The sequence below is a fragment of the Nyctereutes procyonoides genome, unplaced genomic scaffold (genome assembly GCF_905146905.1).
Source record: "Nyctereutes procyonoides isolate TBG_1078 unplaced genomic scaffold, NYPRO_anot_genome, whole genome shotgun sequence".
NCBI classification, from domain to species: Eukaryota; Metazoa; Chordata; class Mammalia; order Carnivora; family Canidae; genus Nyctereutes; species Nyctereutes procyonoides.
Genome location: NW_026575043.1, coordinates 36840238 through 36866603, shown reverse-complemented (window position 1 = coordinate 36866603; position 26366 = coordinate 36840238). Strand labels below are relative to the sequence as shown.

At 55.9% G+C, this 26366-nt stretch overlaps 2 protein-coding genes across 5 annotated transcripts in view; both read left to right on the top strand.

The window, feature by feature from the left end:
- GGT1 (gamma-glutamyltransferase 1) lies at nt 1-16914 on the top strand. The gene is made up of 14 exons (XM_055322277.1): nt 1-51; nt 5624-5789; nt 6359-6536; nt 7130-7260; nt 7398-7484; nt 10430-10622; nt 10992-11149; nt 12046-12195; nt 12645-12781; nt 15334-15521; nt 15744-15871; nt 15968-16080; nt 16151-16264; nt 16608-16914. Exons 3-14 carry the CDS (start codon nt 6373-6375, stop codon nt 16752-16754), a joined length of 1710 nt encoding a protein of 569 aa, XP_055178252.1. The 5' UTR covers nt 1-51; nt 5624-5789; nt 6359-6372; the 3' UTR covers nt 16755-16914.
- Nucleotides 16882-26366, top strand: part of GGT5 (gamma-glutamyltransferase 5) — a 27320-nt gene continuing 17835 nt past the window's right edge. The window contains exons 1-2 of one of the 4 annotated variants that reach the window (XM_055322278.1): nt 17320-18203; nt 20113-20289. In XM_055322278.1, the coding sequence (XP_055178253.1) occupies nt 20117-20289 (173 nt within the window). In that variant the 5' untranslated portion in view covers nt 17320-18203; nt 20113-20116. Of the gene's footprint in view, nt 16994-17319; nt 18204-20112; nt 20290-26366 lie in introns of those variants that run through there. The other 3 variants (XM_055322281.1, XM_055322282.1, XM_055322280.1) reach the window with 3 other exon arrangements.

The window sequence follows — 26366 nt, the reverse complement described above, 5'->3', positions numbered from 1 at the left end:
TGGGGACTCAGCTCTGTGCTGAGAGCAGAGGAAGACCAGCCCTGGAGCCAGGTGAGCCAGGAGGGGCATCTGGCTGTGCCTCAGTGCTGTGTGACCCCAAAGTACAGCTCATCCTTTCTGAGCTACTGGACGTTGCAGGTCGGGGTAGCTCAGGCTTCGGGCCTCCCGGAAGTGTTGGAAGCCTGGATTCCAGTTCCAGCTCTGCCAGATGCTGGCCTCTTCCTCTCCAGCCTCAGTTTATGCACCTGAGTAATGGGAGTGAGCTGACCTTTAGGGTGAAGGAGACCGGGCTGGTGTGACTGGATCCTGCAGAGGGGTTGCTCAGGTCTTTTTCTGACCAGGTCTAGGCTTGGGTGGAAGCTGGGGGGTGCTGTGCTTTTTTGTCTGGTAAGGCGGTTTGAGGCTATGGCTCCAGGCTTTCTGGCTCACTGTGCCACTGGTGTGGGGTGGGTGGAGGGTCACATGGAGCTGTTGGACTTCTGAGGAAGTCTTTGAAGAAGCCACTGACACCTGGGAAGTGGACTTTTAGAATTAAGAGGAAAGAGTGCAGGCACGGAGAAACTGAGGCCCAGGAGTATCCAGCAGCCTAGAGTGAGGGGCCTGTGACAGGGGCTGAGGTATTGTGTCCCCTGGCTGTGCTTGCCCCTCTGGGCTCTGTTTTGTGGCTGGGATGGGGCGTGAGGCAGGTTCAGTTGTGCAAGGGGGTGCCCACCATGTGGTCATTGCAAGCTCATATAGCTATTTCAACAGGTATCCGGCTTAGGGGTTGTCAAGCACTTCGGAAGGGAGCTTTCCCTAATTCTCAACCTTATGCTACCAGGGGGTTAGCGAGGGAGACAGATCCCAACCCTGGGCCTGGGTAGTGGTAAGTGTCCCATCCAGGGCTGTGGGCTGGGCTCAAAAAGCCACTGAGAGCTGTGTTCTCATGCAGAGGGTCGGGGGTTGGGGCGGGGTGTGGAGGGAGTCCTCTCTGCCGGTGGAGGTGTTAGGGCTGGTGGGGCACAGGTTCTGGGCCAACCTGCAGGTCCGCACATCTCCCACTGGGCCAGCTGACTTTGTGTGAGCTGCTTCAACCTAAACCTTGGTTTCCGGTCTATGAACCGGTCTGGGGTTGTGCCCGTTTCACCCCTGGGCTCTGAGGTGACACAGCCGTCAGGTTGGGTTGGAGGATCAACAGAGAAACGCTTCTTCTTGTTTCCCTCCCTGAGGTTTCCTGGAGGGAACCTGCTCCACTCAGCCTAGATTCAGCGCGCACGCCCATTTGTGTGTGTGTGCACGTCTGTCTGTCTGTATTGGGAGGGAGTGGTGCTGATGGTGGAGTCAGTATCTCTGTCTTATATGCCTAGGACAGGAGCGCTGGGGCCTGGGGACTTTTCAAGCCAGCCCCTGCAGCCCTTTCTAGGGTGACATGGTTTCCCCAGACTGACACCCCTCAGGGTGCCTCTTGGCATGTAGGGGCTTGGGGGCTGACCAGAATAGAATGTGACACACACAACATGTGAGGAAGGTTCTTTGTTCTGTATTTTATGCCTTTGGGGTTGTGTGTGTGTGTGTGTGTGTGTTTAAAGATTTTATTTATTCATTTGAGAGAAAGAAAACACAAGCAGGGGGAGGGGCAGAGGGACAAGCAGACTCCCCACTGGGAGCCTGACCCCAGGCTTGATCCCAGGACCCCCAGATCATGACCTGAGCCCAAGTCAGACACTTAACCCGCCGAGCCACCCAGACGCCCCCAATAGGGTTCTGTTGACACAGCCTTTAATGAGACCCCTTTCCTCCTGACTCCCCTCCCTGGAACTTGCAGCTGCAGGTCTGAGCCCCCAGGCAGCTTTCTCCCCATCCCCGCCTGTCCCAGGCCAGGGATTTCCTGTTGGAATCACCCATGGGGTCTGCGCTACCCTCTGCCCACTCACACATTCTTCCTACCTTCCTGCTGCTGCTGATACTGCCGTGTCTTATGCCTTCCTAGGCAGGGAGAAAACTGCTGAGCAGGCTCAGACTAGGGACAGAGCCCCGTGTCTCTCCACTATAGACCCCTCCCAGCCGACTGCCCTGCAGTGCAAATCCCCTGACATCCTGGCTGGTATCTAGCTCTCAGGGACAGGTCATGGGCCTTGGTCCGCAGATCTCGCCCTATCCATCTTCTCAGTCATTCTGGTCTGCAGATGATGTCTGGGGGAAAAAGCTTAGTCATAGAACCCCCATCCTGGGGCTACGGAGGATTTCATAGGAATGCATTTTTTGGTGGATCTCATCTGTGGGTGAGAGGATGAGGATAAGACTTGTTTTTGTTTTTGTTTTTTTCGATAAGACTTGTTTTGACTGTATGACTCAGGGTGGTCAGCTTCTGTCTCTCTGCTTATCCCCTGACACAACCTTGTAGGGTGGTCATAGATATTCCAGATGGGGACTGTGGGGGCTCCCAGGCAGCCTAGATACCACTAGTGGGGGGCCAGGGAAGAAGCCATGTCTTAAGGAGTGGCTCATCCTTATTCTTGGCAGATGGAGGGCAAAGGGGAATGGGAAGCAGAGTCCAAAGTCTCCTGGGCTGGGCATATACCTGTTCGTGGTTCAAGAGCCCCTCGATGGGCTGGTCAGGGACATTGCAGCAATTTAGAGACAGGTACAGTGTGGCCAGGTGTGCGCTGCTGGGCTCTGTGACTGGGACCAGCTCTGGCCCTCTCTGCGCCCTGTCTTTCCAGGCTGCTCAGAAGGTTCCTTGGGCCTGAGGTGCTAACATTTCTTTTTTTTTTTTTTAAGATTTTATTTATTTATTCATGAGAGATACACACACACACACACACACACACACACACAGAGAGAGAGAGAGAGAGAGAGGCAGAGGGAGAAGTAGACTCCATGCAGGGACCCTGACATGGGACTCGATCCTGGGTCCCCAGGGATCCCCAGAGGTGCTAATGTTCCTGCATAGGCAGTGGAACTGGTCTGGACTCAAGGCCTCAGGCTGTGTTCCAGGAAGGCCCCCTTGGCATTTGCCTGAGCAGTGTGGTGAGGGCTCTCAGGTCCTGCCTCTGGGACACCATGTTTGGCCCTGGAGCTCAGATGCTCTGAACAGGGACAGGGTGAGCCAGGGAGTACCCAGCCTAGGGCTTGCTGGAGGCGCACTTGCCAGTGGACACTACCCTGTGGGGAGAACTGAGTCTAAGAGAGGGGGACCCTCTGCCTCTGTCACCGCACCTCTCCTTCCCTGTTGGGGCCAAACCCCTCACCTCCCACCATTGTCATGGGACCCCAAAAGTCACTACTGTCATAGCACCTCCCATCTCCTGCCCAGGGCCCTCCCAGGGCTGTGTGAACTTTAGTCACTTAGTGATAGGCCAAGTCTCTACGCCTCCCTGCTGCCATGACGTCAGACTCTGGGGCTGTCCTCTCTGCCAGGCTGGATTTTTTAGAGGACAGCCTTCTTTCTATCCTACTCAGACACCTTCAACTGCCACATGGGGTTGCTGGGTGTCCCCTGGCCAGCTGCGTGCCCCCTCTGGGACTAGGTGAGCAGGAGAGTTTCTCTGCCCTCTCCTGCCCCTTTCCTGCCTCTGCTCCTCCTTGGAGGTACCCTCCCCCCCATCCCAATCCCAGTTCAGAGGCCCCCTGAGGAGCTCTGCAGGGGCGCAGGCGCAGCTCTGGGCCACTCCTGGGAGTGGGGGAGCCCAGCTGGAGGTCTAGCCCAGACTTTCCCAGGCAGACTAATCTGGCCATGTCCCAGTCCAGAACTTCTGAGGAACAGGAGCTTTCCTGGGACACCACGAACCCTGGGCCTCAGGTAAGCCCACCAGGGGCATGAAGAGTGGGGTGGGGGTTTGAGGCCAAGTGTTTTGCCTGACCTACTCTTTGGCCTCAGTTTCTCCTCCTGACATGATTTGGGTGAGAGCCAGGACTCTGGGCTTGGACATTATTTTATAAGTCTTTGAGAAAAACGTGGGGTGTGGGAGAGGCAGTGGGAAACGGAAGCCCAGTCCCCTGCAGGGTGTCTTCCGCAGGGCAGGGAATGTCTGCCTGCAGGGCCGGGGCTAGGCCTCCCTGCTATCTGCCCAGGGAGGAGAGGATGGGGGTCAGGGCTGTCCACCCCTCTCATATAGTCCCTGGCAGTCTGAGCCTTGCTGGGTGCCTCCTGTCCTTCTGGAAGCCCACTTGATCCCTTGAGTGGATGGACAGAGAGATGGGCAGCTAGGGGAGGCTGGAGTACAGACCACAGGAGGTCGTGGCTGGACAGTGCAGAGGCCTGAGGGAAGAGAGGAGGGCCCTGAAGGGGGTCTTGGCTCATAGCCCCAAGCCCAGGAGAAATGAGGCAATGCCCCCAGGGTGCCTAGTGGATGGGACTGGGGGACTTCCTTGGCAGGTGCGACTGTGCCCATGCTGGGAAGGCGGGTCACTGGCCTCCTTGTCCCATCCACCCCACCACATGTAATAAGAAAGTTCTGGGCTCCTGAGGCCCCTGGGACCAACCAACATAGCTGTCTCTACCAGGAATCCTTAACCCTTAAGCCTTAAATCTTAATTCTTAATTCTCAATCCTTAATCTTTAACCCAGTCCGGCCTCCAGGGTGTGCTCTGAGGGCCATCCGGCCCGCTGGAAGGTAGAGGGTATAGATGATGCCTGGAGCAGTGGCAGGGGTAGGGCCTGGTTGGCCCTTTGGAGCACTGAGGAGCCAGTGATGCTGATGGGAGGGAGTGCAGGGAGGAGGCTTTGCAGGAGTCCAGCCAGGAAAGCTGGTGCCTGGATTCAGTCATGGTGGAGAGAGACTGGCTTGAATCCCACTGGGGATATAGGGTTGTGTCTGCTGTATGGCTGCCCACTGAGCCGGGAAGGGAAAAGCCCTTCCATGCTGACTAGCTTCTGGATTTCTGCGATGTGGGATGGGACTCCACTCCTAGACCATCTCTGGGACACCATGTCTGGCCCTGGAGCTCAGGCCCTCTGAACAGACAGGGTGAACCCAAGGAGTCCCAGCCTGGGGTTTGCTGACAGACACCCACTCTTTGGAGGTAACTGAGATTGCCTCTGTCACCACACCTCTTCTTCCTTGTGCGGGTCACACCCCTCACCTGCTGCCACCACCGAAGGGATCCAAAGGCTCACCGCTGTCCCTCCCAGCAAGGCTGGGAAGGTAGTCAATGGGGAAACAGTGAGCAGAAGCCTGACCATCTTCCTTCTGCCCCAGCCAGGCCTCCAGAGGATGACCCTGGTAGCCAACAATAATTACAGTCAACACTCACCTGGCACTTCACCCTTTCCAATCCACTTCATCTCTGCAACATCCCCCATAGGATGCCTGTGTCCTTCCTGCTGCACAGGTGGTCAGTGACTTGCCAAAGGCCCCAGTTGAGGGGGCAAGACTTAGATGGGATGGGCTGACTCCAGAGACTGCGTGCCCCAACCCCTTGGTCTGGCACACGTGGGCTTCATCACTTTGTCATATGACACTCACACCACTGAACCCGGGCCTTCCTCTAGGCAAACCCTTTCTCAGCTGTGCCTGGAGATCTCCCACAAACAGCCTCCTCTTCAACTCCAGAGTTCATCTAGAGGCAGAAGAACCTCCTCACAGAGCTCCCTGGGGAGGGCTGACTAGGCCTGATTCAGGAACACTATTTCGATTTTCAGGAGAACGAGGAGGCTGCGTGGTCAGGGTATCTCTCTGGAGCAGATCCTGTGGCCGCAGACCACAGAGGAAAATCCCAGTTATATCATCAGCTGTCTCAGCCAAGCCCCCCTGGCTTTTGTTGCCATCCCTGCAGGCAAAGCGTGGGGCTCTCATCTGCTGACAAAGGTAGGCCCCTGCCCCGGGCAGCTCGTCTGGCCATTTCAGGAGGAGACCGTGGGGTGTCCTGTCTCTGAGTGTACAATGGAAGCTGAGCCCCACAGTCTGTGGCAGGCCGCTCTGAGAGGCCCATGGATGGTGCCTGGCTCTGGGCTGAGGTAGGGGTCACAGAAGGATCAGGCCAGGCTTGTCCCTCGTGGAGTTCCCTGTTTGGCAGTGGCTCCCACTGTGGGAGATAGACAAGGCCCTGCAGAAGCAAGGGCATGTGGAATCTGGGGGCTCCCAGGAGAGGTTTCTGTTGGAGATGTGGTTCTTTACTGGGAAGGGGCCCTGAGGAAAAGCAGAGAGATTTGGGAGGACAGAGACAGAGCTAGGCAGAGGGAATGGCCTGAGCAAAGATCCGGGAGCTGGACAGCCCATGCGTTTTCTAGGGGGATAGAAGGAGACACAGAACAGGTTTATGAGGCTTGATTATGGGCTGTACCTTATGAGGTGAGGGTCAGGGTGTGCCCAAAGGCTAGCTAGTGGCAATTCCTTATCCTGTTAACCTCTACTGCACCTCCTACCACTCCCACCAGGCAGCAGGGGAGCCATGAGGAAGTTGTACGTGGTGGTGACCCTGGTGGGTGTGGCCATAGTGCTCATCCTCATCATCAGCCTATGCCTTTGGCTGCCCTCAGCCTCCAAGTCAAACAACCATGTCTATCCCAGGGCAGCCGTGGCCACAGACGCCAAGCATTGCTCGGAGATTGGGAGGTGAGTGGGCAGAGCATAGGAACACAGGAGGAGCACAGCAAATGGATCTGGGCAAGACCATCATCCCTCTGAGACTCGGTTTCCCCAGCTGTATGTGAGCTTCCCAGACAAGGGGTGTCTGATGCAAATGGAGCTCCTTGGAACTTCTAGCAGCCTCTGGTCAGGGCAGAAGGGGATACTGACTCCAAAATCAGGATACGGGTTTCCTGGTGCCCAGCTGGGTCCCTTTTCTCAGACTGAAGGATATTTGTGTCTTTGGATAAATTGCTGTTTTATGCTATTTTATAGCTCTGCCTCCCATTATACACAAAGATCAGTTCCCACTTAGAGACTTAAACAGAAAAAAAAATTACTAACAAAAGTAACAATTTTCCAATTTTCTTTCTATTATAAAAGTCGGGTACATCTGTTTGCTTGAAAAGGAAGAACATAGAAACCCCTTGATTTTAAAGTTATATGTAAAACCTGAAAACTATGGGCTCCTCTTCCCTTCGGGCAAGGTGGCCAGACAGGGTGGAGGTGGGTGGCAGGGTGTACATGTTGGGGGGCTGGGGAGCCTAGAGTGTTCACTCCCCACCAAATGCTGTGGGTAGGGATGTGCTGGAGGACGGCGGCTCGGCCGTGGATGCTGCTATCGCAGCCCTGCTGTGCGTGGGACTCCTGAATGTCCACAGCATGGGCATCGGGGGCGGCCTGTTCCTCACCATCTACAACAGCACCACACGTGAGTGCCCATGGGGAGTGGGAGGTGAGTGGCAGGGGCTGTGTGTCTCAGGCTAGACTTGAGCTGGGTGGCCCCTGAGCTCACCCGGGGTGAGGGACGGGGGTTGGTTCAGACTTCCCACCTGCTTCTCCTTCCAGGAAAAGTTGAGATCATCAATGCCCGCGAGGTGGCCCCAGGGCTGGCCTCTGACAACATGTTCAACAGCTCGGAGCAGTCACAGACAGGTGAGGTGCAGGCTCAGGGTGTGAGTACAGAGCTGGGCTGAGCTGCTGGGAAGGCATGGGCATCTGGGACTGGGGACAGCTCTGGCTGTGCTGATGCCCACCCTTCCCATCCCCTCCTGGCCACACAACACAGGTCTTGAACAGTCCAGACCTTCATTACAGAGAGAAAAGAGATGGAGCTTCTGTTATTTCTGCTCAGATCCCTCCAAAGCCATCCTGTGCTACTACAGGGAGAGAATAATTATTATTTCAACAGCTCTCATCTATCGAGGGCCACTGGGGCTGGCACTCTGCTCAGCCCTTTTCACCGATGAACCCCTTGAATCCTCCTTATATGCTGGGGAGTCCGGGGAAGCACTGTGTTGATCTCATTTTACAGATCCAGAGAGGTCATGCAAACCAACTGAGGTCACAAAGCTGGATGGTGCTGAGGCTAAAATTGAAACCCTGGGCTGAGCTGTTGAAACCCTGCCTCTTTCAAAGGCATCCAAGTCATTCATTTAGTTGTTCATTTGTGGTGATAGCTCTCAAGAGGCAGGAGAGTCTGTCTTTTTTCAACAAGGTCTTGTGCAGAGAAGAGGCCCTCAATCACCCCATGCAGCTGAGGGGAAGGCAGTGGCCACCAGGGGGTGCTGCTCCAAGGACCCAAAGGGATTGCGGCATAGGAGGTTGGGGGCAGGAAGTTTGGGCCTTGGCCATAACAGGTCTGATCCCCAACTGCAGGCTCTGACCCTGGGGCTTGGGCCCTGGGCAGGGTCCTGTGAGTAGCCCCCCTGGAGTCCTCTCCAACATACAGAATCTTTGAATTCTCATATCCATTGGGAAACTCTGAATGGGTAGAAATGAAATCATTCAGTGTGATTGCTTAACCCTTAGGGACGCTTGGAAGTCATTTATTTAACCAGGACTTATTGAGCACCTCTTAAAATGTTAAGGACTGTTTCCAAAGCCAGGAGACAAGACAAAGGCACCAGGGAAAATCTGTGGCCCAGTCAAACCATGTGGTGTCAGGATAGCAGAGGCGGGAAGAGCCACAAGGTGGGCGGTTCACTGAGAACAGTCTGCTCAGGGAGGGGGCATCTGAGCAAAGACTCAGAAGCTGGAGTGAGGTGAGAGGGGCTGTGCAGGTGTCTGGGGGAAGAGCAAGTGGCCCATGCAGGAAGGGTAGGGACAGAGCCCGCAGGAACCAGTGAGCTGCAATAGGTGGCCCCAGGGTCAGAAGGGCTCGGGTGGTGTCACACCTCCTGGGTCATTGCAAAGACCCTGCCTCTTGTCCCAGAGAGGTAGCAGTGTCCCCTAGGGTGTTTGTGGGGCTGGCCTCTCTACCCTATATCTGAAAGAACTCCTTGGGCTGCTGCAGAAGGGTCAGGGAGTATGCTGCATGCCCATCAGGTGGCCTGTCAGGAGGTCACCACGATAATCAGGGAGAGAAGAGGGTGTTGGGAGGTGGTTGGTACTCAACACACTTAGAAGGTAGAGCCTGTGCATTTGCTGATAGCTTGGGTGTGACACATATGCCAGGTGTCCTGCATGACCCTCCAGTTGTTGATCTGCATCAGGAAGTGAGAAAGAACAGTGAGGCTGTGGGAGAGTGGGTTTGGGTGACAGTCAGGAGTTGGGTTTTGAGTGCATTAAGTTTGAGATGCCTTTTTTTGCTTGGGCAGGTGCATCCTCAGATTTGGCCATCAGAGGAGCAGGCCAGGCCAGAGAGTACATTTGGAGTTGTCAGCAAATAAGTGGAACCTGAAGACCTGATCTGGGGGAGGCACCAGTAGAGTGAGGGTAGACAGAGGAGACTCTAGCAGAGCCTGGCAGGTGGGATGCAGAGGTAGCCCGGGAGGAGTGATGGGCCAGGTAAGGTGATGTTGACAGGGGACCCTGGTCTGGCAGTGTGGAGGTCACTGGTGACCTTTGCGAGCAGGGTGGTGTGAGACCTGATTGACCCAAGGTCAGGACAGCATTTATTTAAGATGGGAAGAGTTCTGGGCTGGGTGTCAGACTTTCTGAGATGTGCAGACAAGGCTCTTGGTCCCAATTTCAGGTTGTTATGAACCTGGAAGCCACCTAGTCTGGGAATAACCAAAATGGCACTGGTCATCCTGGGATGAAAGCAAGAAGGTGTTTGGGCATCAGTGTCCAGCTTAGGGCATAGTGTGCTGTGGGGAAGGGTAGGGATCAGGGTTCACGGATGTGTCCAATGGAACTGTGGGCTCCTCTAAGGTCAACTGGAAGAGACAAAACTCTCTGTGGTCACATGGGGAAACTGAGGCCCAGAGAGGGTACAGGGCAGGGGTTTGGGCTCAAGTCCTTGTTCTGGGATAGTAGAAAGGAGGATGGTGGAAGTCTTGCCCTGGCACTGGCTTAGTGTCAGGAGTGGCCCAGGCTTGCACTGGGGACTTTGGTGGGTCCTGGTGGACCCTTTGAGCCTGTGGGTGAAGAGGCTCAGATGGGGAGATGGTGGGGATCTGGCTTCCCCACAGTTTTAGTGAGCAGCTGTGGGCCTGGCACAGGATTTTGAACCTGATGGCCTCTGCAGAGGCAGACATGTAGTCCTGGGACAGCAGAACCCAGCACAGGAGCTACCGCCTCTCCCTCCTGTGACTTTGTCATGCGTCCCTAACCAATCTACGCTCTTGCCTGCTGAGTCCAGAAATGACACCTCCATTTCCTTCCCAAAGCTCACTAATCCCATCTGGGAGGGGGTGTCTGAGCAAAGACTCAGAGGCTGGAGTGGGGTGAGGGGAGCTGTGCAGGTATCTGTGGGAGGAGCAAGTGGCCCGTGCAGGGTAGGGGCAGAGCCCGCAGGAACCAGTGAGGCTGCAATAGGTGGCCCCAGGGTCAGAAGGGCTCAGGCGGTGTCACACCTCCTGGGTCATTGCCTGAGACAGCATCCCTCCTGACGTCCCCGGGCTGGAGCCTCTCACTGTGTCCCTGTCCCTGTGCAGGGGGGCTGTCGGTTGCGGTTCCTGGTGAGCTCCGTGGCTACGAGCTGGCCCACCAGCGGCACGGGCGGCTGCCCTGGGCCCGCCTCTTCCAGCCCAGCATCCAGCTGGCCCGCCAGGGCTTCCCTGTGGGGAAGGGCTTGGCAGCAGCCCTGAAAAAGAACCGGGCCATCATCGAGCAGAAGACTGAGCTGTGGTATGTCTGCGGGTATTGACTTGCCCTGGGGCACAGGCTGGGCAGACAGGCCCAAGGTCCCTGCAGGCTGTGAATGTCTCGCAGGGTGCTCTCAGGAACCCGCACTGATACAGGGATGAGGTCTGGGATATAAGAACCCTTCCCAGTGTGTGTGGGATCCCATCACACCCCTGAGCCCGGTGCCTGGGGTTCCGGCGATGTATTCCGAGGGGCAGGGGCTCTAGGAGGCAGAGGCTGGACACCCAGGGATGAGGGCCACCCACCTGTGGACAGGCGCTCACTGGCCTTGGATCTCCTGTGTGGTTGGGTTGAGAGTGGCTGGCTGAGTCCGCCCTGCCTGCCGGCCTCACTGGAGCCTCTATGCCTCAGTGAGGTGTTTTGCCACAACGGGAAGGTGCTGCAGGAGGGGGACATAGTGACCATGCCACGGCTGGCTGAAACGTACAAGACGCTGGCCTCGGAGGGAGCCCAGGCCTTCTACAATGGGAGCCTCACAGCCCAGATTGTCAAGGACATCCAGGCAGCTGGTGAGTGCATAACCACAGGGGCCCTGGGCAAGGAACCCTGAGCCAGAGCTCCGAGGCCGCAGGTCCTCTGGTCCTGCCCAGCCCGGCCACTGGGCCCTCAGGCAGTGTCTGATGGGGGAGCGGGGTGTCCAGGATACATCTGCAGTCAGTGACAGGCCACATGGATCCACAGCTCTCGGTTAGGGCAAATCCGAGAGACCAGTACAATCCAGGAGAGAAAGTTCTCAGGGGGTAAATGCAGGCCTAGGCCAGAGCTCCAGGTACGGGAGCATTGAAACGAAGATCTGGGAGGACTTCCTAGAGGAGGTTGTGCCTGAGCTACAGAGGAGGCTGGACAGAAGAAGAACATTCCTGGTAGAGGGAAAAGGCTAAGGCCCAGAGAGGGTGGGCTTGGGGAGAGGAGCCTTGGAGGGACTGCAAGCAGGGACAGGGCTGAGGAACTTCGGCCAGGCAGCCTGCCCGTGGCCTCTCCCTCCCCAGCTGTGGATTTCTTCATACTGTTATTTCTGTCAGAGACACAGAAGGGGGTGATTAGCATGTTGACACTTAGCACAGGGCAGGAAATTAGCCTATAAATACCTGGTCTGTCTGGAGCCTGTGCCCTGTAGAATGAAGAGCCTCCTTTCACCCACCCATTAGTCATTGGAGGTGGTGGGGAGATGGGAGCAGATGTTTTCCACTTGGAGAAAACTCTCTGGCTGCCAGGAGGAGAGAGAGCAGACCTGGAGGTCAGTGGGGCAAACAGGTAGAGGGCAGCTGGCCTGAGCCTGGCAGTGAGAATTGGGGGGGGGGAGACCCCCAAGATGGGCAGGGCCTCCAGTTTGATGGCCCGGTGCTTCTGTCAGACTTGGGGCCCCACCCCCGTGTCCACCCACTGAGCTGCCATCCCTTGGCAGGGGGCATTATGACTGCCAAGGACCTGAACAACTACCGTGCGAAGCTGATAGAGAACCCCCTGAACATCAGCCTTGGGGACAGCCAGCTCTACGTCCCCAGCGCCCCGCTCAGTGGGCCCGTGCTGGCTCTTATCCTCAACATCCTCAAGGGTGAGCTGTCCCACTGCGACATGAGTGCAGAGTGACCAGGGCTGTGAGGGGCGATGGGCAGGGGCTGGAGGAGGAGGAGGAGGAGTGGGAGATCAAAAGGTCCCGAGCAGTGTCCTGGGTGGGAACTGCCCCTGCAAGGCTTAGAGGTGACAGGGTCTGTCTGGCTTGCCCACTTACTCTGGGCTGGAAGTTCACAGTGAGGGGGGGCCTGGTCCAGAGGATGTGTCTGGAAAATCCAAGTGGTCTTCTGGGACTGCATAGACTGGGTAGCCCTTCCAGCTGGACATTTGAGGTCCAGGCCCAGAGGTCGTTCCCTTTCTCAAGCTGAGCCAAACAGAGTAATTCAGGGAAGGCGTGAGCCTACCCTGTGGCCCCCAGCTGTTCTGGCCGAGCTGGGACGTCCCAAGGGACCTGGGACCGCCAACGTGCACCCATCTCTGCTCAACCAGGGTACAACTTCTCCCGGGCGAGTGTGGAGACACCCGAGCAGAAGGGTCTGACCTACCACCGCATCGTGGAGGCCTTCCGGTTTGCCTATGCCAAGAGGACCCTGCTTGGGGACCCCAAATTTGTCAATGTGATAGAGGTGAGAGGAGGCAGCAGCTGGCTTGTGATGGGTGGGGGTCCTGCCATGGAGGTGCCCGAAGGGCTCCCTGGGGCCACTCCAGCCTCACACATGCTCTATTAATCCATTCCTACCACCAGCCTTGGTGGTGGGCCTACCATGCTCTAGGAGGGACTGAGACCTCGAGTTTGGCCCTCTGCCACAGGAGCTCACAGTGTGATAGACTTGGCAATGAGTAATGGGTGCCCCCTACCCCTGGCCACACTCCCACCTTGGAGCGTTCAGTGCTGAAGTGAGGAATACATGGGGGCATGGCAGTCCTCAAGGGTCCTGAGGAGGGTGGGGACGGGGCAGCGTCCTGGGTGGCATTGGCCTGGGCCCCTGGCTCACTGCTCACAACCAGGAGCTGACACTTCTGTGATCCCTCACCCAGGCCCTCCCCAAGCTGACCTACTCACTGCCAGATGCCCCAGCTCCAGGCTGGGCCTTCACTGAGACTCTCCTCCTGGCCCCCCTTACCTACTTGGACCCCCCCATTCTGGGGTACGCCTGCTGACCCCATCACACTGACCTGTGCCTCTCAGCTGCCCTGCAGCCCCTCTGCTCTCCTGGATCTCTCTTCTTTCCCGATGCCCCCACCCCCGCTCCCCGCCCCAGCCAATGACCTGGCGTCTCATATCCCTAGGGCCACGGCATGGCCTCCCCCTTGGCCTCCCTCCTGGCTGAGGCTGGCCCCCTGCTCCTCCACCTGCTGACTCAGCATGCCCCTCCTGCAGCACTGCTCTGCCTGTGGCATTCCCATCCTGCCCTTCCTGACAGATCATTCCTGAGAGAGGCATACTCTTTTCACTTCAGAGTCTCCAGCTGCTGCCCCCATTCCTCTGCTTCCACTCAGAGCACACCTGGCCACTCCATTCGTTTCTCACGCTCTGCCCTCCTTGCTCCCATCCCGCCAGGACCCTCCTGCCAGGACCCCTCACCGCTCCCCCTGAGTCCAGCCTCAGTTTCCCCTTCGGGCCCCCCTCAGCAGTGGCTCCCACAGTTTGTTCACCACCTCCTTTCCTCAGCTTTTCATTTTGTAAAGTGGACATTATGCCACATTCCCTTTGTCTCTCCCTGTGTCCGGGTGCCTCTTTATTGACATGCATGTGTTTTTTCAGGTTTCAGATGACCAGTCCCCGAAATCACACTTTGGGTTGTAGCACCTAAGCCCCAGGACTCCTACACTCTCCACCGAGAGGCCCTGGCCTGTTAGACGCCTGTATTGCCGGGGGTCCCAGGGTTGTTTCGGTTCAGAGCCCGTCAGACTCCTACCTTGCAGTCATGGTTATATCGCCTCTGTCTCTGAACCTACACTAGACCTCTTGGCTGTTTGGCTGATTTATAAAACCGAGGGCGGTCTTCTTGCAGAACCATCCCACATCCTGGATTTGACTTTTTGTTTTCTTGGGAGTAGATTCAGGCTGAACATTTTCCCTGTGGGATGTTGCTGGAAAATTCTGGCGGCATTTCCTTTGCTCAGTCCCCAGGGGCCTTCCATGCTGGCTCCTATCTCATCTCCTCTCCTCTTTCTCCATCTGTCCTCCCGCCGTGGGGACCATGTTCAGGCTCATGGCTTTAAGCAGCCAGCAGAGGCTGACGGCTCCATGTGTATCCCTCAGCCTGATCTTGTCTGTCAACTCCACACATGTAGATCCACCGCCCACCTGAGACAGGAAAGGGCACCTGTTCAAAACCAAGCTTCTGACTGTCCCCTTCACTGCCCCTTCCACAGTGTTTACCTCCCCAGTTAATGGCCACTCTGGACTGAAGGCTTTGGGGCCATTGATTCTGTCCCACCTGGGCCAGCCACCATCTCTCACTTGGTTGATGTCATAGCCTCCCAGTTGGGTTCTTCCCTCTACCCCCACACAGCCACCAGAGGGATCCTGTGAACTACCAGTGTGCTCCATCCTTTGTCCTGGACCCAGGTGGCTCCAAGCAAAAGCCAAATTCCTTATAGGGCTTCTAAAGACTTATGGGGTCACCCCCTGCCAATGTCTTCCTCTACCGCTCTCTTCCACCCTACTCATCCTCTGCCTGTCTCTCACAGGCCTGCCTTAAGGCCTTTGCATTTACCACTCAGGCCTCATTCAGGGCTCGTTTCAGATGTCTCCTCCTCCAAGAAGGCCTCCCTGACCACTCTGCCCCCACCTCATCCCTCTCCATCCCCTTTACCTGGCTTGTTCTTTCCAGCATGTCCCGCCTGCCTTTGTCTTCCCTGCCAGGAGGGCAGGGACCTGTGTGTCTGTTCCTTGTTGCAAGCATGCAGTACAAGCTCCAGGAATGAATGAATGGATGATTGAATGTGGCAAGAGTCGGGGCTTGTGGGGTGGATAGACAAATATTAACAGTTGCTGGACTGCAGCAGAGACAAAGGCTGGAAAGGGGATTAGACAGGCCTCATGAGGTTGAGTGTGCAGGAGGGTTGTGGTCAGGGCCATGTCGGGGGCTTCCTAAGAGCTGCTCGCACAAGCCTGTGCCCCCTCCCCATCCCCCCCCACCTCCTCAGGCCAGCTCTGGGGTCTCGGCAGGTGGTCCGCAACATGAGCTCCGAGTTCTTTGCTGCTCAGCTCCGGGCCCGGATCTCTGACAACACCACTCACCCGACCTCCTACTATGAGCCTGAGTTCTACACGCCTGATGATGGTGGCACTGCCCACCTGTCCGTGGTCGCAGAGGATGGCAGCGCTGTATCGGCCACCAGCACCATCAACCTCTAGTAGGGGCTGCCGGGTGGCCCTGGGTGGGCCAGGGGCTGCTTGCCTCTCCCAGAAGGGAGCTCCATCAACCCCTTTCATTGTGGGAAACTGAGGCCCCACCTTGGTAGAGCACCTACCCCCCAGCCTCACTGGGATCAAGTTGGAGCTTTGGTGGGTGGGTGGGGGCTGGGGGTGGGGTGGGGCTGGATCTGGCATAGCTGTCTGATCCAGCTGGTCTGCAGCTTTGGTTCCAAGGTACGATCAAATGTCAGCGGGATCTTATTCAATGATGAGATGGATGACTTCAGCTCCCCCAACATCACCAACCAGTTTGGGGTGCCCCCCTCGCCAGCCAACTTCATCAAACCAGGTGTGGGATGGGGGATCAGGGACGGGAGAGGGCTGGGGTCCTGGGCAGGCAGCTGACCAGCATCCCTGTCCCTCCCCACCCACCTGCCGACCACAGGGAAGCAGCCACTCTCGTCCATGTGTCCGGCAATCATCGTGGGCCAGGATGGCCGGGTCCGCATGGTGGTGGGTGCCTCCGGGGGCACACAAATCACCACGGCCACTGCGCTGGTATGTGCCACCTACCTCTCCCCTCCAGCCCCTTCCCTTGGACCACACTGATCCCAACCTCCACCCCCAGGCCATCATCCATAACCTATGGTTTGGCTACGATGTGAAACGGGCAGTAGAGGAACCCAGACTTCATAACCAGCTTCTGCCCAACACCACGACGCTGGAGAAAGACATTGATGAGGTGGGGCAGGGCCAAGGAGACTGAATCACGGGGGGTGGTGGCCACAGGGTGTCCTTGGATGGAGGCCTGGATCTCCTGAGTCATCACAGAGTAGGCTACAGCTGGTGTCCTCTGCCTGGGGCAGATGACCTTCATACCCACTGCCTGGGCCATCTTGAGCCTCCGTGCAACATAAGTAAGGCCACCTGCTCCAGTGAGACCCACTAGGCCCAGCGGCCTCCAACTCGTTCTTTTGGCCACTGGGCTGGAAATGGCACCACCTGCATGGTTCAGGGTTGTTCTGTGGGGTTTGGGTGGCATCCCAGGCCCTGCTGAGGTCTCTGTATCCCCTCCCGCCCCCCAGGCAGTGACTGAGGCCCTGAAGATGCGGCACCACAACACTGAGCTCACGTCCAACTTCATCGCTGTGGTGCAGGCCATTGTCCACACGGCTGGTGGCTGGGCAGCTGCCTCAGACTCCAGGAAAGGCGGGGAGCCTGCTGGCTACTGAGTGCTCAGGGCAGGCAAACCTAGGGATGAGATGCCTGCTGGGGGCAGAGTGGAACTTTGAGGGATTTGCTTCCCCTGTGAGTGACATAGCAGTGCAATAAATGGCGGTCGCAGCGTGAGGCTCTGGGCAGCCTCGCTGGCCCGGCTCCCAGATCCCTGGACCTCAGGATCCTGTGTGTGAAATGGAGCTGTCCAGTGGGAACGGTGGAGACGTGGGACTCAGAGGTCTTTACACCTTAGGTGAGGGAGCTAGCCTGAGAATTTTCATGAGAACGCGGTGGGTAGGGGAGTGGGGGACAGGGCCAGCCCATACCCAGCACTGTCCTCACCCTGAGTCGCTGGGCCAGGGGCCCCAGGTCCCATTTCTTTTTTTTTTTTATTTTTTTTTATTTTTATTTATTTATGATAGTCACAGAGAGAAAGAGAGAGAGAGGCAGAGACACAGGCAGAGGGAGAAGCAGGCTCCATGCACCGGGAGCCCGATGTGGGATTCGATCCCGGGTCTCCAGGATCGCGCCCTGGGCCAAAGGCAGGCGCCAAACCCCTGCGCCACCCAGGGATCCCCCAGGTCCCATTTCTTGTGGGGCCAGTGGCACTTCCTAGTGTTGACCACCAGGCGGCGTCGCAGCCCTGGGGTTCACTTGTGCAGAGAGCGGCCAGCTGATGCTTGTAACCCTGCTACCCCTCCAGCCTGGCGGGGGTGCCATCTGCTCACACTGTGGAGGACACACGGAGGTGGACCTCCAGTCTGGAGAGTGGGATTGGGCAAGAGGCTGGAGCAAGACGTCTTGGTCGGAGCCAGGCCTGGGGGGAGTTTCCAAGCACAAACCCAGAATGAAACCCAAGCTGTGATCAGCTCCAGAAGGAGGCCCAGTTCTCAGGGAACAGTGAACTGGAAGAGGTCCCCAGATCCCAAGGGTCAGGGCTTGGAGTGGTGAGCGGCTGGAGAGCGCAGCCCAGCCAGAGGGGCCTGGCGAGGAGCAGCTGCCGCCTCCTTCCCCATGAGCCCGCCCCTCCCTCCTTCCCCCAGAGTCTGCAAACTCCTGTACTCCTGTCATGTCTGGCTGAGGAGCTCTGAAAGGCTGGCGGGTGTGGGCAGGGGAGGAGGGATCACAGCCTGATGGCCAGATAGCCCCCTGACCAGGGAGCATCAGCAGGGACCCCTGAGGGCAGGGGCACAGGAGCCAGGGGAGGCCAGGTCTGGGCTCTCCTTCATGAGACAGGAAAACTTGGCGATTCTAAAGGGCCCACAGGAAGCAGGGTTCTGTGTCTGCAGTGTCTGGGCCCTGTGCCCTGGAAGGCGGTACCTCTGGGTCCCCCGGGGACAGGATGGAGGCTGGGCTGGTGGGGTGTGTCAATCTCCTCAGCCTTCATTTTGGCCCTAGAGGAAAGGCCATGTTTGCAGGAGAGAAGACTGAAGCCTGAGGGGTTAGTCTTGCTCCGGGTGGAGGTAAAGCTTGTGGGTTCCTGCTTGTGGGCAGAGTGCACCCAGTTCCCCAGGCCCCCTGGGGCTCAGCTGAGGGCTCCGTTGGGTGCTGGGGGACTTGGTTTCCTCTCTTTCCTTCCCATCATCTCCTGCCCCTCACCTCCTGGACAAGGATATTCAGGGCCTTTCCTTGCTAAGCCTGTCCAGCCACACTTAGCCAGGTAGGCCTGGCATGATGCTCTTGCCTTTCCTGGGACTTCGCTCCTCTGTTCCCTGCACCCTGGCCTCAGCCTGACCAGAATGGCTGGGGGGGGGGTGTCCCCCCAGCCCCCACTCAGACCCGCTGTCTCTGTCCCTGCCTTCCCAGCGGATGGGCTGGCCCTGGCCCAGGAATGCACTTTGTTTCTGGGTTGAGCAATGTCACTGTGGCAGGGGGGACAGTGGGAACAGAAGAAGGCGCCCATAGGCTTCCCACCCCACGTGGCAGCTGCGGGGACAGGCCTAGTGGAGAGTCTGCCCAGGCTGACCGGGGGCTCAGGATGGGGGCTGGCGGGCTGTGTGGCTGCGTGGGCAGTTTCTCTACTGTACCAGGAGGCGTAGAGAGGCCTGGGACTGGCAGTGCTCAACTGGAAAGGAAGCCAGAGAGCACAGGGGGGCTGTGGGTGCTCTGGAGGTGGGAGTCCAGCCTGAGGACCCTGCACCCTTTACTCCTGCTAAACCTGGTCGAGAAGGGTCCCCGTCCTCCAGCCGCCTCCCTGTTGAATACCCTGAGGTCTGGGCAGGGGAAGGTCTAAGCTAGTGTCCCCAGGAGGGGAGGCACAGCCCGCACAGAGGAGCACAGAGGAGCAGACACCCAGCCAGGGAAGCGCAGAGATGCAGATGGGAGGGCATCCTCATTCTCAGGAGGCCCATGGTGGTGTTTCTGGGACAGCAGGACCCAGGGGTGGATGGTCTGGTGGGCACTGGGTGCCAAGGGCTGGAGGCAGGCCCCTTTTGCTTTCCTCACACAGCTGTCTTGTAGTCCCGGGTGTCTGATGCAGATTGGAGAGCTGAGCCCCCTCCTGGTCACCCTTGTTTCCTAGTAGGCTACGGCCAAACGGGGACTTGAACCCAGGCCCTGAGTGCCATTGCCTTGGGTCCACTCTACCCTCTGACTCTGCCCCCCTCCAGCCTCACCCTTTTGCCCCAGAATTCCTCAGTATCCTCCAGCTCTGGGGATGCCAAAGCAAGCTGTTGCTGAGTGGAACCACACCAAGGAGGTGGGAATCGGGGCACCACTGTGGCTCCTTGCCCCTCTGAGCCTGAGCCCTGCTGTCCCAGCTTTGCTGGGGACTGGAGAGCAGCCGTGGGTACTCTGGGCAGCCTGTACCCCTGCACCCTGGCTCCCTTGGGGACAGGAGATGCCAAGTCCTCAAGCACATGGGTTGGGAGAGCTGGGCTACCCTCAAGGCTTGTAGGGGGCAGGCTGTGGGAATGAGGGAGTTAACAGCAGTGGCTTGCTCCTCTCTGGAAAGAAAACTCCCCATAAACGCCCTGCTCCCTGGCCTCCTGCCAGGGCCAAGAACAGGGGCTAGAAACTGGAAGTTCAGGCGTGTGGCCAGCTCTGCCTCTCTAGCGAGCGCTTGAGTAGGGCAGCAGCCCCGCTGCTGCCAGCTGTCCGTCCATACACCCACCTGTCCTCCAGGGTGCCTCTCTTTGTAAACCTGTCTGTCCACCTGTCTGTAATTCTGTCTCTGTCCAACTGTCTCTCTGACCATCCTTCCCTTACTATCCTATATCCAGCTGTCTAGACTATCAATCCGTTTGTCTATCTCTGGCCCCCACCTATTTGTTCATCTGTCCAATCACCTGTGCATCCATCTGCCCATCTTCTTGTGGATTCATCCACCTATCTGTGTGCCCATCTGCCCTCTGTCTCCACCTGGGACCTCAGAGTCATGGCCCAAGGCCACAAGGCCACAGTCAGCATGGTCCTGCTGGGGTTGGGGCTGGCCCTGGCCATCACTGTGTCCGCTGTGGTCCTCTCTCGCCGCCATGCCCGCTGCGGGCCCCAGGCCTTTGTCCATGCCGCGGTTGCCGCTGACTCCAAGGTCTGCTCAGACATTGGGCGGTGAGTAAGAGGTGGGTGGTTGCTGGGTGGCTCTGGGTGGCCAGCCCTGCCGGAGACTTTGTGACCTGTGATGAGAGTGTGGAGAAGGTGCATGTGTGTGTGTGCGTGCACACTTGTAGTGGGGGCCACGTGGGTTTGGATTCCAGCAAGGAAGCAGGCCCAGGACCCTGGCACAGAGCAGGAGGCAGCTGTGTGTATGGGGCACAAGGGGGTCAGGGGATATTGCCAGAGGTGGTGCATGAGTCTATCCCTAGCTCCAGGGCTCTGGAGGCCCGGAGAGGGCATGGCCACGGTGTGACTGATCTGGGCCAGGCTGGCCCTGATGATAGGTGCTGGCCCTTCGGAGAAGCCACGACCATTCTCCAAGGCTGGGTTTTTTTTCCCCAGAAGCATGGACGAGTCCTGGCCTGCCAGGGTGCACTCAGTGCTGCCCAGAGCCAGTCTCTCACCCTGGCCCAGGACCAGGGAAACCTGCCCTTGCTAGCACCATGTCCCCCACTGCCTCCCCTTCTGAGGTTGCCTGGGGCCCGACCAGTGACTGACATTCATTCAGGGCAGGGGCAGGGTGGGTGGTAGAAAGGGGCCCCGCTGATGTTTTCCAACTCCTTTCCAGGAAGCCCAGCCAGTGGGAGGCTTCCGCTGCCCACCAGGGCAGAACATAGCAGGACACCCCTCCTGGCCCTTGGCCCCCAGCCCAGGCCAGCAAGGAACCTGAGCCACCATCCCCCTCCCTGCTGGCTGGGTCTGCTTCCCAGAATAACCGCCTCATAGATCATTGTCAGGATCAGAAGTGCTTTGTAAACCGAGGGGACAGTCCCAGAACAAGGGAGAGTGTGGCCAAGTCCCGGTTCAAGGCACCTCTGGGCAGGTGGCATTCTGTTCCACCTTTGTTCTGGCTTCACCGTCCCTACATGCTTTATCCTTCTGTTTCATTCATTCACCTTTTCACTCCTTCCTTCCTCCCTTTCTCTGTCTGTTGTCCATCTGTCTCTCCTGACCTGGTCCTCTTTCCCCTCCCTTGGGGCTCCTTCTAGGAGGACAGCGACAAGTGGAGGACAGGCTACCTGGTCTCCCCAGGGGAGCCTCCCCTCCCTGCGTGCTCTGGAGAGCATCCAGGGGTGCTGAGTGCCCCCACTCCCCACCCCCCAACCTATAGTTGTAAAGATGCAAACAGTGCCAGGGGCTTCAGGCCCTAGAGACCACTGCCAGGGACACAGATGCCAGCAGTGAGAGCCGCTGCCTCATTTCTCTGTGGGGGGTTTGGGGCCACTGTATCTCCCCGAGACGTTGGGGGGCTCTCTGTGGCACAGTCTGCTGTGCATGTGACAGTTGGGGTTGGGGTCTCTGTTCTGAGTCCGTGATGCTCCCTGCAATTCTCCTTGGTACGAAGAGCCGGATGTGGTATCTCCACCCCCCCTACCCTCCCCACCCCCCACCCCCACGTTCTGTGTGTTTGTCAAAGAACAGCACTCTCCACTTCCTTTTCTTGTTTTAAGAAGCCAGGAGTGGGAGGGAGCCTGGAGCTGTCCCCCCGAAGCTGTGGATCATGGATCCAGAGACCCTGACTGGGCCGGGGGACCTCCTGGCTAAAATCCACCCCCTTGAGGACTCCTGTCCATGCCACTGCAGGGTCTGAAGGGCACTGCCTGTCTGAAGCCTGCTGTCCCTCCTCAGTGCTGTCCCCAGCTCCCCCACCACCATCTCCTTTCACCAGCGAGGCCTCCCAGACCCAATCTCCTATCCTACAGCACCAGGTTTGCCCCTTTGGGCTGGGCCTTCTGCTATAGCCAGAGCCCCTGGGGGCGGGTTCTTAAGGTTGGCATGAGTGAGGACCCAGCACCATGAGTAGTGGATAAATAGACACACAGTGACAGTGAGGTCCCGTCCCCTCTACCCCTCTAGTCTGTCTTTTTTCAGCGTTATGTCCCAGCATGTTAGGCTTATGTGCAAACTGGGCGTTCCAAGGCTCCGAGTAAGTGCTTGTCTTCTAGGGAGACTGCGTGAGCTTCAGGGTAATGGTAGCTTTTAGGTTTGTGACATGTGTCTGCTGTGGCCACTCAGAAATACCTGTCCTCGGGATCCCTGGGTGGCACAGTGGTTTAGCGCCTGCCTTTGGCCCAGGGCGCGATCCTGGAGACCCGGGATTGAATCCCACGTCGGGCTCCCGGTGCATGGAACCTGCTTCTCCCTCTGCCTATGTCTCTCTGCCTCTCTCTCTCTGTGACTATCATAAATAAATAAAAATTAAAAATAATAATAAAAAAGAAATACCTGTCCTCCCACAAGATCCTCAGTAGGAAGATTCATTGTTTTTCCCAGAATCCAATGGGATTCATTGCTGCACTTGAGTTCTAAGGAAACTAGGCCTGAACAGAAGGGAGCTGCCTGGTGTCACAGAGTGAGAAAGCCCAGCTGGGACTGTCATTCTCTTGCTGCCTCTGTAGGGATGGAAACTGTCCTGAGCTCCTAGAGCAGCGGGGTCTTCCCAGAGCCCTCCATCGCCTGTCCTGGGTCCCAAAGCCTCCCCAGCCCCTAGCAGACCTGTAAAGGCCAGAGCTTTACTCATGAAGGGAGAAGCTGGAAAAGAGGATAGTGGGGGCGATGCCTGGGTGGCTCAGTCCATTAAATGTCTGCCTTCTGCTTTCAGCTCAAGTCATGATCTCAGGTTCCTGGGCCTGCCTCTTCCTTTCCCTCTGCTGCTCCCCCTGCTTGTGGTCTCTCTCTCTCTCACTCTCTCTCTCTTTCTCTCAAATATATAATTTTTTCAAAAAATTAAAAATTTGGAAAAATAAAAGAAGAAGGTTGTAGTATCCAGAGTGTTCACCTTCTAGGGCATTGGAGTCTGGGCTGGCACTGGGCTGCAGAGGTGAGCATGGGGATGGGCCCCTGAGAGCTGGGTCTTATCAGCTGCTCCAGCCCCATCCAGAGGTCTGGATCACACTCTCAGCTCAGAGGAGAGCAGGGGCTCCGGCACGTTGTTGTAACCTTCCAGCCTCAGTTTCCCCACCTGTGAAATGGGACTCCTGCCAGCACTTCCTTCATGGAGGGGGAGCATGAAGCTTGCCTGGCCCATAGGAGGTGCTCCCTTGATGGCAGCAGTCTGACCACTGACTGTTATAGTGCCTTGTACTGGATGTGGTTGGCATCTCAGGACCTGGAGTTAGGGCTAGGGTCAGAGCAGGGGACCCTACTGTGGGGAAGGCTCATCGGGTTTAGGGTGTGAGCCTTCCTCCTGTCCCAGTTCCTGTGACCCTAGTGGCTCTCTGGACTCCTGGCCAGCTCACCAGGAAATTACTGCATTTCCTCCCCTCTGGGGCCATGCTAGTGGAAACAGCCTGCGTGCCTGGCACCGTGCATCCACATGTGGGAGTGTGCAAACCTGGGTGGGTGATAGCAGCGATGGTGACAGCAGCCTCTCAGCTGCTTGGGGACAGACGTGTTAGAGATGTGTGATTGTTCTACACTGTAGCTCTCTGGTGGTCAGAACTGTTTCCACTCACAGCTAAAAAGACCAAGGCTCAGGGTGCCTTGCTGTTTCAGTCAGTAGAGCAAGTGGCTCTTGATCTTGGGGTCATGAGTTCAAATCCCACATTGGGTGTAGAGTTTACTTAAAAAAAAAAAAAAAGACCCAGGCTTAGGAAGGATGAATTGCGTGCCCCATATCATGCGGCTGGGGAGTAAGAACTCTAGCCCAGGTGGCCCTCATGCCTGTGAGCATGTGTATACAGATGGGTGAGGTGCGTGCATGCTTTTCTACCTGCAGGAGGCTTCATCAAATAGGAATGCAGCACCTACTGTCTGCCAGCCATTGTCCTGGGGGCACAGTGGTAACCAGATGGTCAAAGTCTTTGCCTTTGTGGTGGCTGAGACAGACAATCAACAAATCCATGCCTAGTGCTGAGGGGCTGTGATTATTGGCCATCTGAATATCCTCTTTTATGCAATCTCTGTTAAAATCTTTTGCCCCACTGGGTGTTATGCTATATGTTGGCAAATTGAACTCCAATAAAAAAAATTTTTTTTAAATCTTTTGCCCATTTTCCTATCAGGTTTTACATGTTCTGCATTATCAAGAAAATCAAATGATTTTTCTATCTTTTATTTATTTTTTTTAAAGATTTTATTTATTTATTCATGAGAGAGAGAGAGAGAGAGGCAGAGACACAGGCAGAGGGAGAAGCAGGCTCCATGCAGGGAGCCCGACGTGGGACTCGATCCCGGGTCCCCAGGATCATGCCCTGGGCTGAAGGCGGCGCTAAACTGCTGAGCCACCCAGGCTGCCCAATAAATAATTTAAAGCTATAATTTTCCCTCAAAGTTTGACTTAGCTGCATTTCACAAGTTTTTTGCTGTTGTTCTGGCTATTTCCCCCTAAATGCTTGTATTTTTTTTTAAAAAATTATTTATTTATTTTAGAGAGAGAGAGCATGAGCTGGTGGTGCAGAAGGAGAGGGAGAGGGAATCTCAAGCAGGATCTGCACTGAGCACAGAGTCCGATGTGGGGCTCTATCCCACAACCCTAGATTATGACCTGAGCCAAAATTAACAGTTGGATGCTTGACTGTGCCAGCCAGGTGCTCCTATTTTTATTTTGAAAAAGTTTTATTTTTTATTTTTTTAAGATCTTACTTATTTGACAGAAAGAGAGCATGCAAAAGTAGGTGGAGTAGTAGGCAGAGGGAGAGGAAGAAGCAGGCTCCCTGCTGAGTAAAAAGCCCATTGTAGGGCTGGATCCCAGAGCCCTGGGATCATGACCTGAGCTGAAGGCAGATGCTTAACCGACGGAGCCACCAGGTGCCTTTGAAAAAGTTTTACACCCACAGAAAAAATGGAAAGAATGCCCATTTATCCTTCACTTCGGTTCACCAAGTGTTAATATATCACCTCATTTTCTTTCTCTCTCTTTATATATTATCTATCTGTATTTTTTAAAAGCTGCATTAATTGGGGCACCTGGGTGGCAATGATTGAGCATCTGCCTTTGGCTCAAGTTGTGATCCCAGGGTCCTGGAATCAAGTCCCACGACAGGCTCCCTGCAGGGAGCCTGCTTCTCCCTCTGCCTCTGTCTCTGCCTCTGTCTCTTATGAGTAAATAAATAAAATCTTTAAAAAAAAGTTTGATTAATCATGGCACCTTATCCCTAAATACTTAAGTATATATCTACTAAGAAGATATATACTTAAGAATATATACTTATATACTAAGAATAAGATCATTCTCCTATATAACATTGATACCATTATCACACTCAAGAAATTTGACCTTGATATAATAGTAGTATTTGATACCTTATCCAATTCAAATTTTCCCCACTGATCCAATAATTCTGTCATCTATTATCTATCTCTCTATCTCTCTATCATCTACCTATATCCTCTATTTATTTATCTCTTTAGATCCAGTATCCAATCAGTGATCGTCATGTTTTTTTAGTTTTCTTTAATATAGAACTATCTCTTGCTTCTTTTTTTTAATTTTTAAAAAGATTTTATTTATTCATTCATGAGAGAAACAGAGAGAGAGAGAGAGGCAGAGACATAGGCAGAGGGAGAAGCAGGCTGCCTGCAGGGAGCCTGATGTGGGACTCGATCCCAGAACTCCAGGATCACGACCTGAGCCAAAGGCAGATGCCCAACCGCTGAGCCACCCAGGCATCCCTATCTCTTGCTTCTTAAAAAAACAAACAAAATTGATCTTCTATGACATTATTTTTTTAAATTTATTTATTTATTTGTTTGTTTGTTTATTTATTTATTTATTTATTTATTTATTTATTTATTTAAAGAGCTTGTGAGTAGGGGAAGGGGGCAGAGGGAAAGGAGAAAGAGAATCTCAAGGAAACTCCCCACCAAGTATAGAGCCGGAGGCGGGGCTCAATCCCAGGACCCAGAGATCATGACCTGAGCTGAAATCAAGAGTGGGCTGCCTAACCAACTGAGCCACCCAGGTGCCCCTGCGACATTATCATTTTTAGAGCCAGTCCATCCAGTTGAATCACAGCCTTGCTTCACAATCTTGATTTGTCTGATTCCTTCTTCTTTATTAGACTCTGGTTAAACACGAAGGCTCTCCCATC

What these genes read in the sequence shown, in the direction of transcription:
- GGT1 (XM_055322277.1), top strand. Translation starts at nt 6,373, where the DNA reads ATGAGGAAGTTGTACGTGGTGGTGACCCTGGTGGGTGTGGCCATAGTG. An exon ending in TATCCTCAACATCCTCAAGG is followed by an intron (nt 12,196 to 12,644) that starts GTGAGCTGTCCC and finishes CTGCTCAACCAG; the next exon opens with GGTACAACTTCTCCCGGGCG. An exon ending in AATTTGTCAATGTGATAGAG is followed by an intron (nt 12,782 to 15,333) that starts GTGAGAGGAGGC and finishes GGGTCTCGGCAG; the next exon opens with GTGGTCCGCAACATGAGCTC.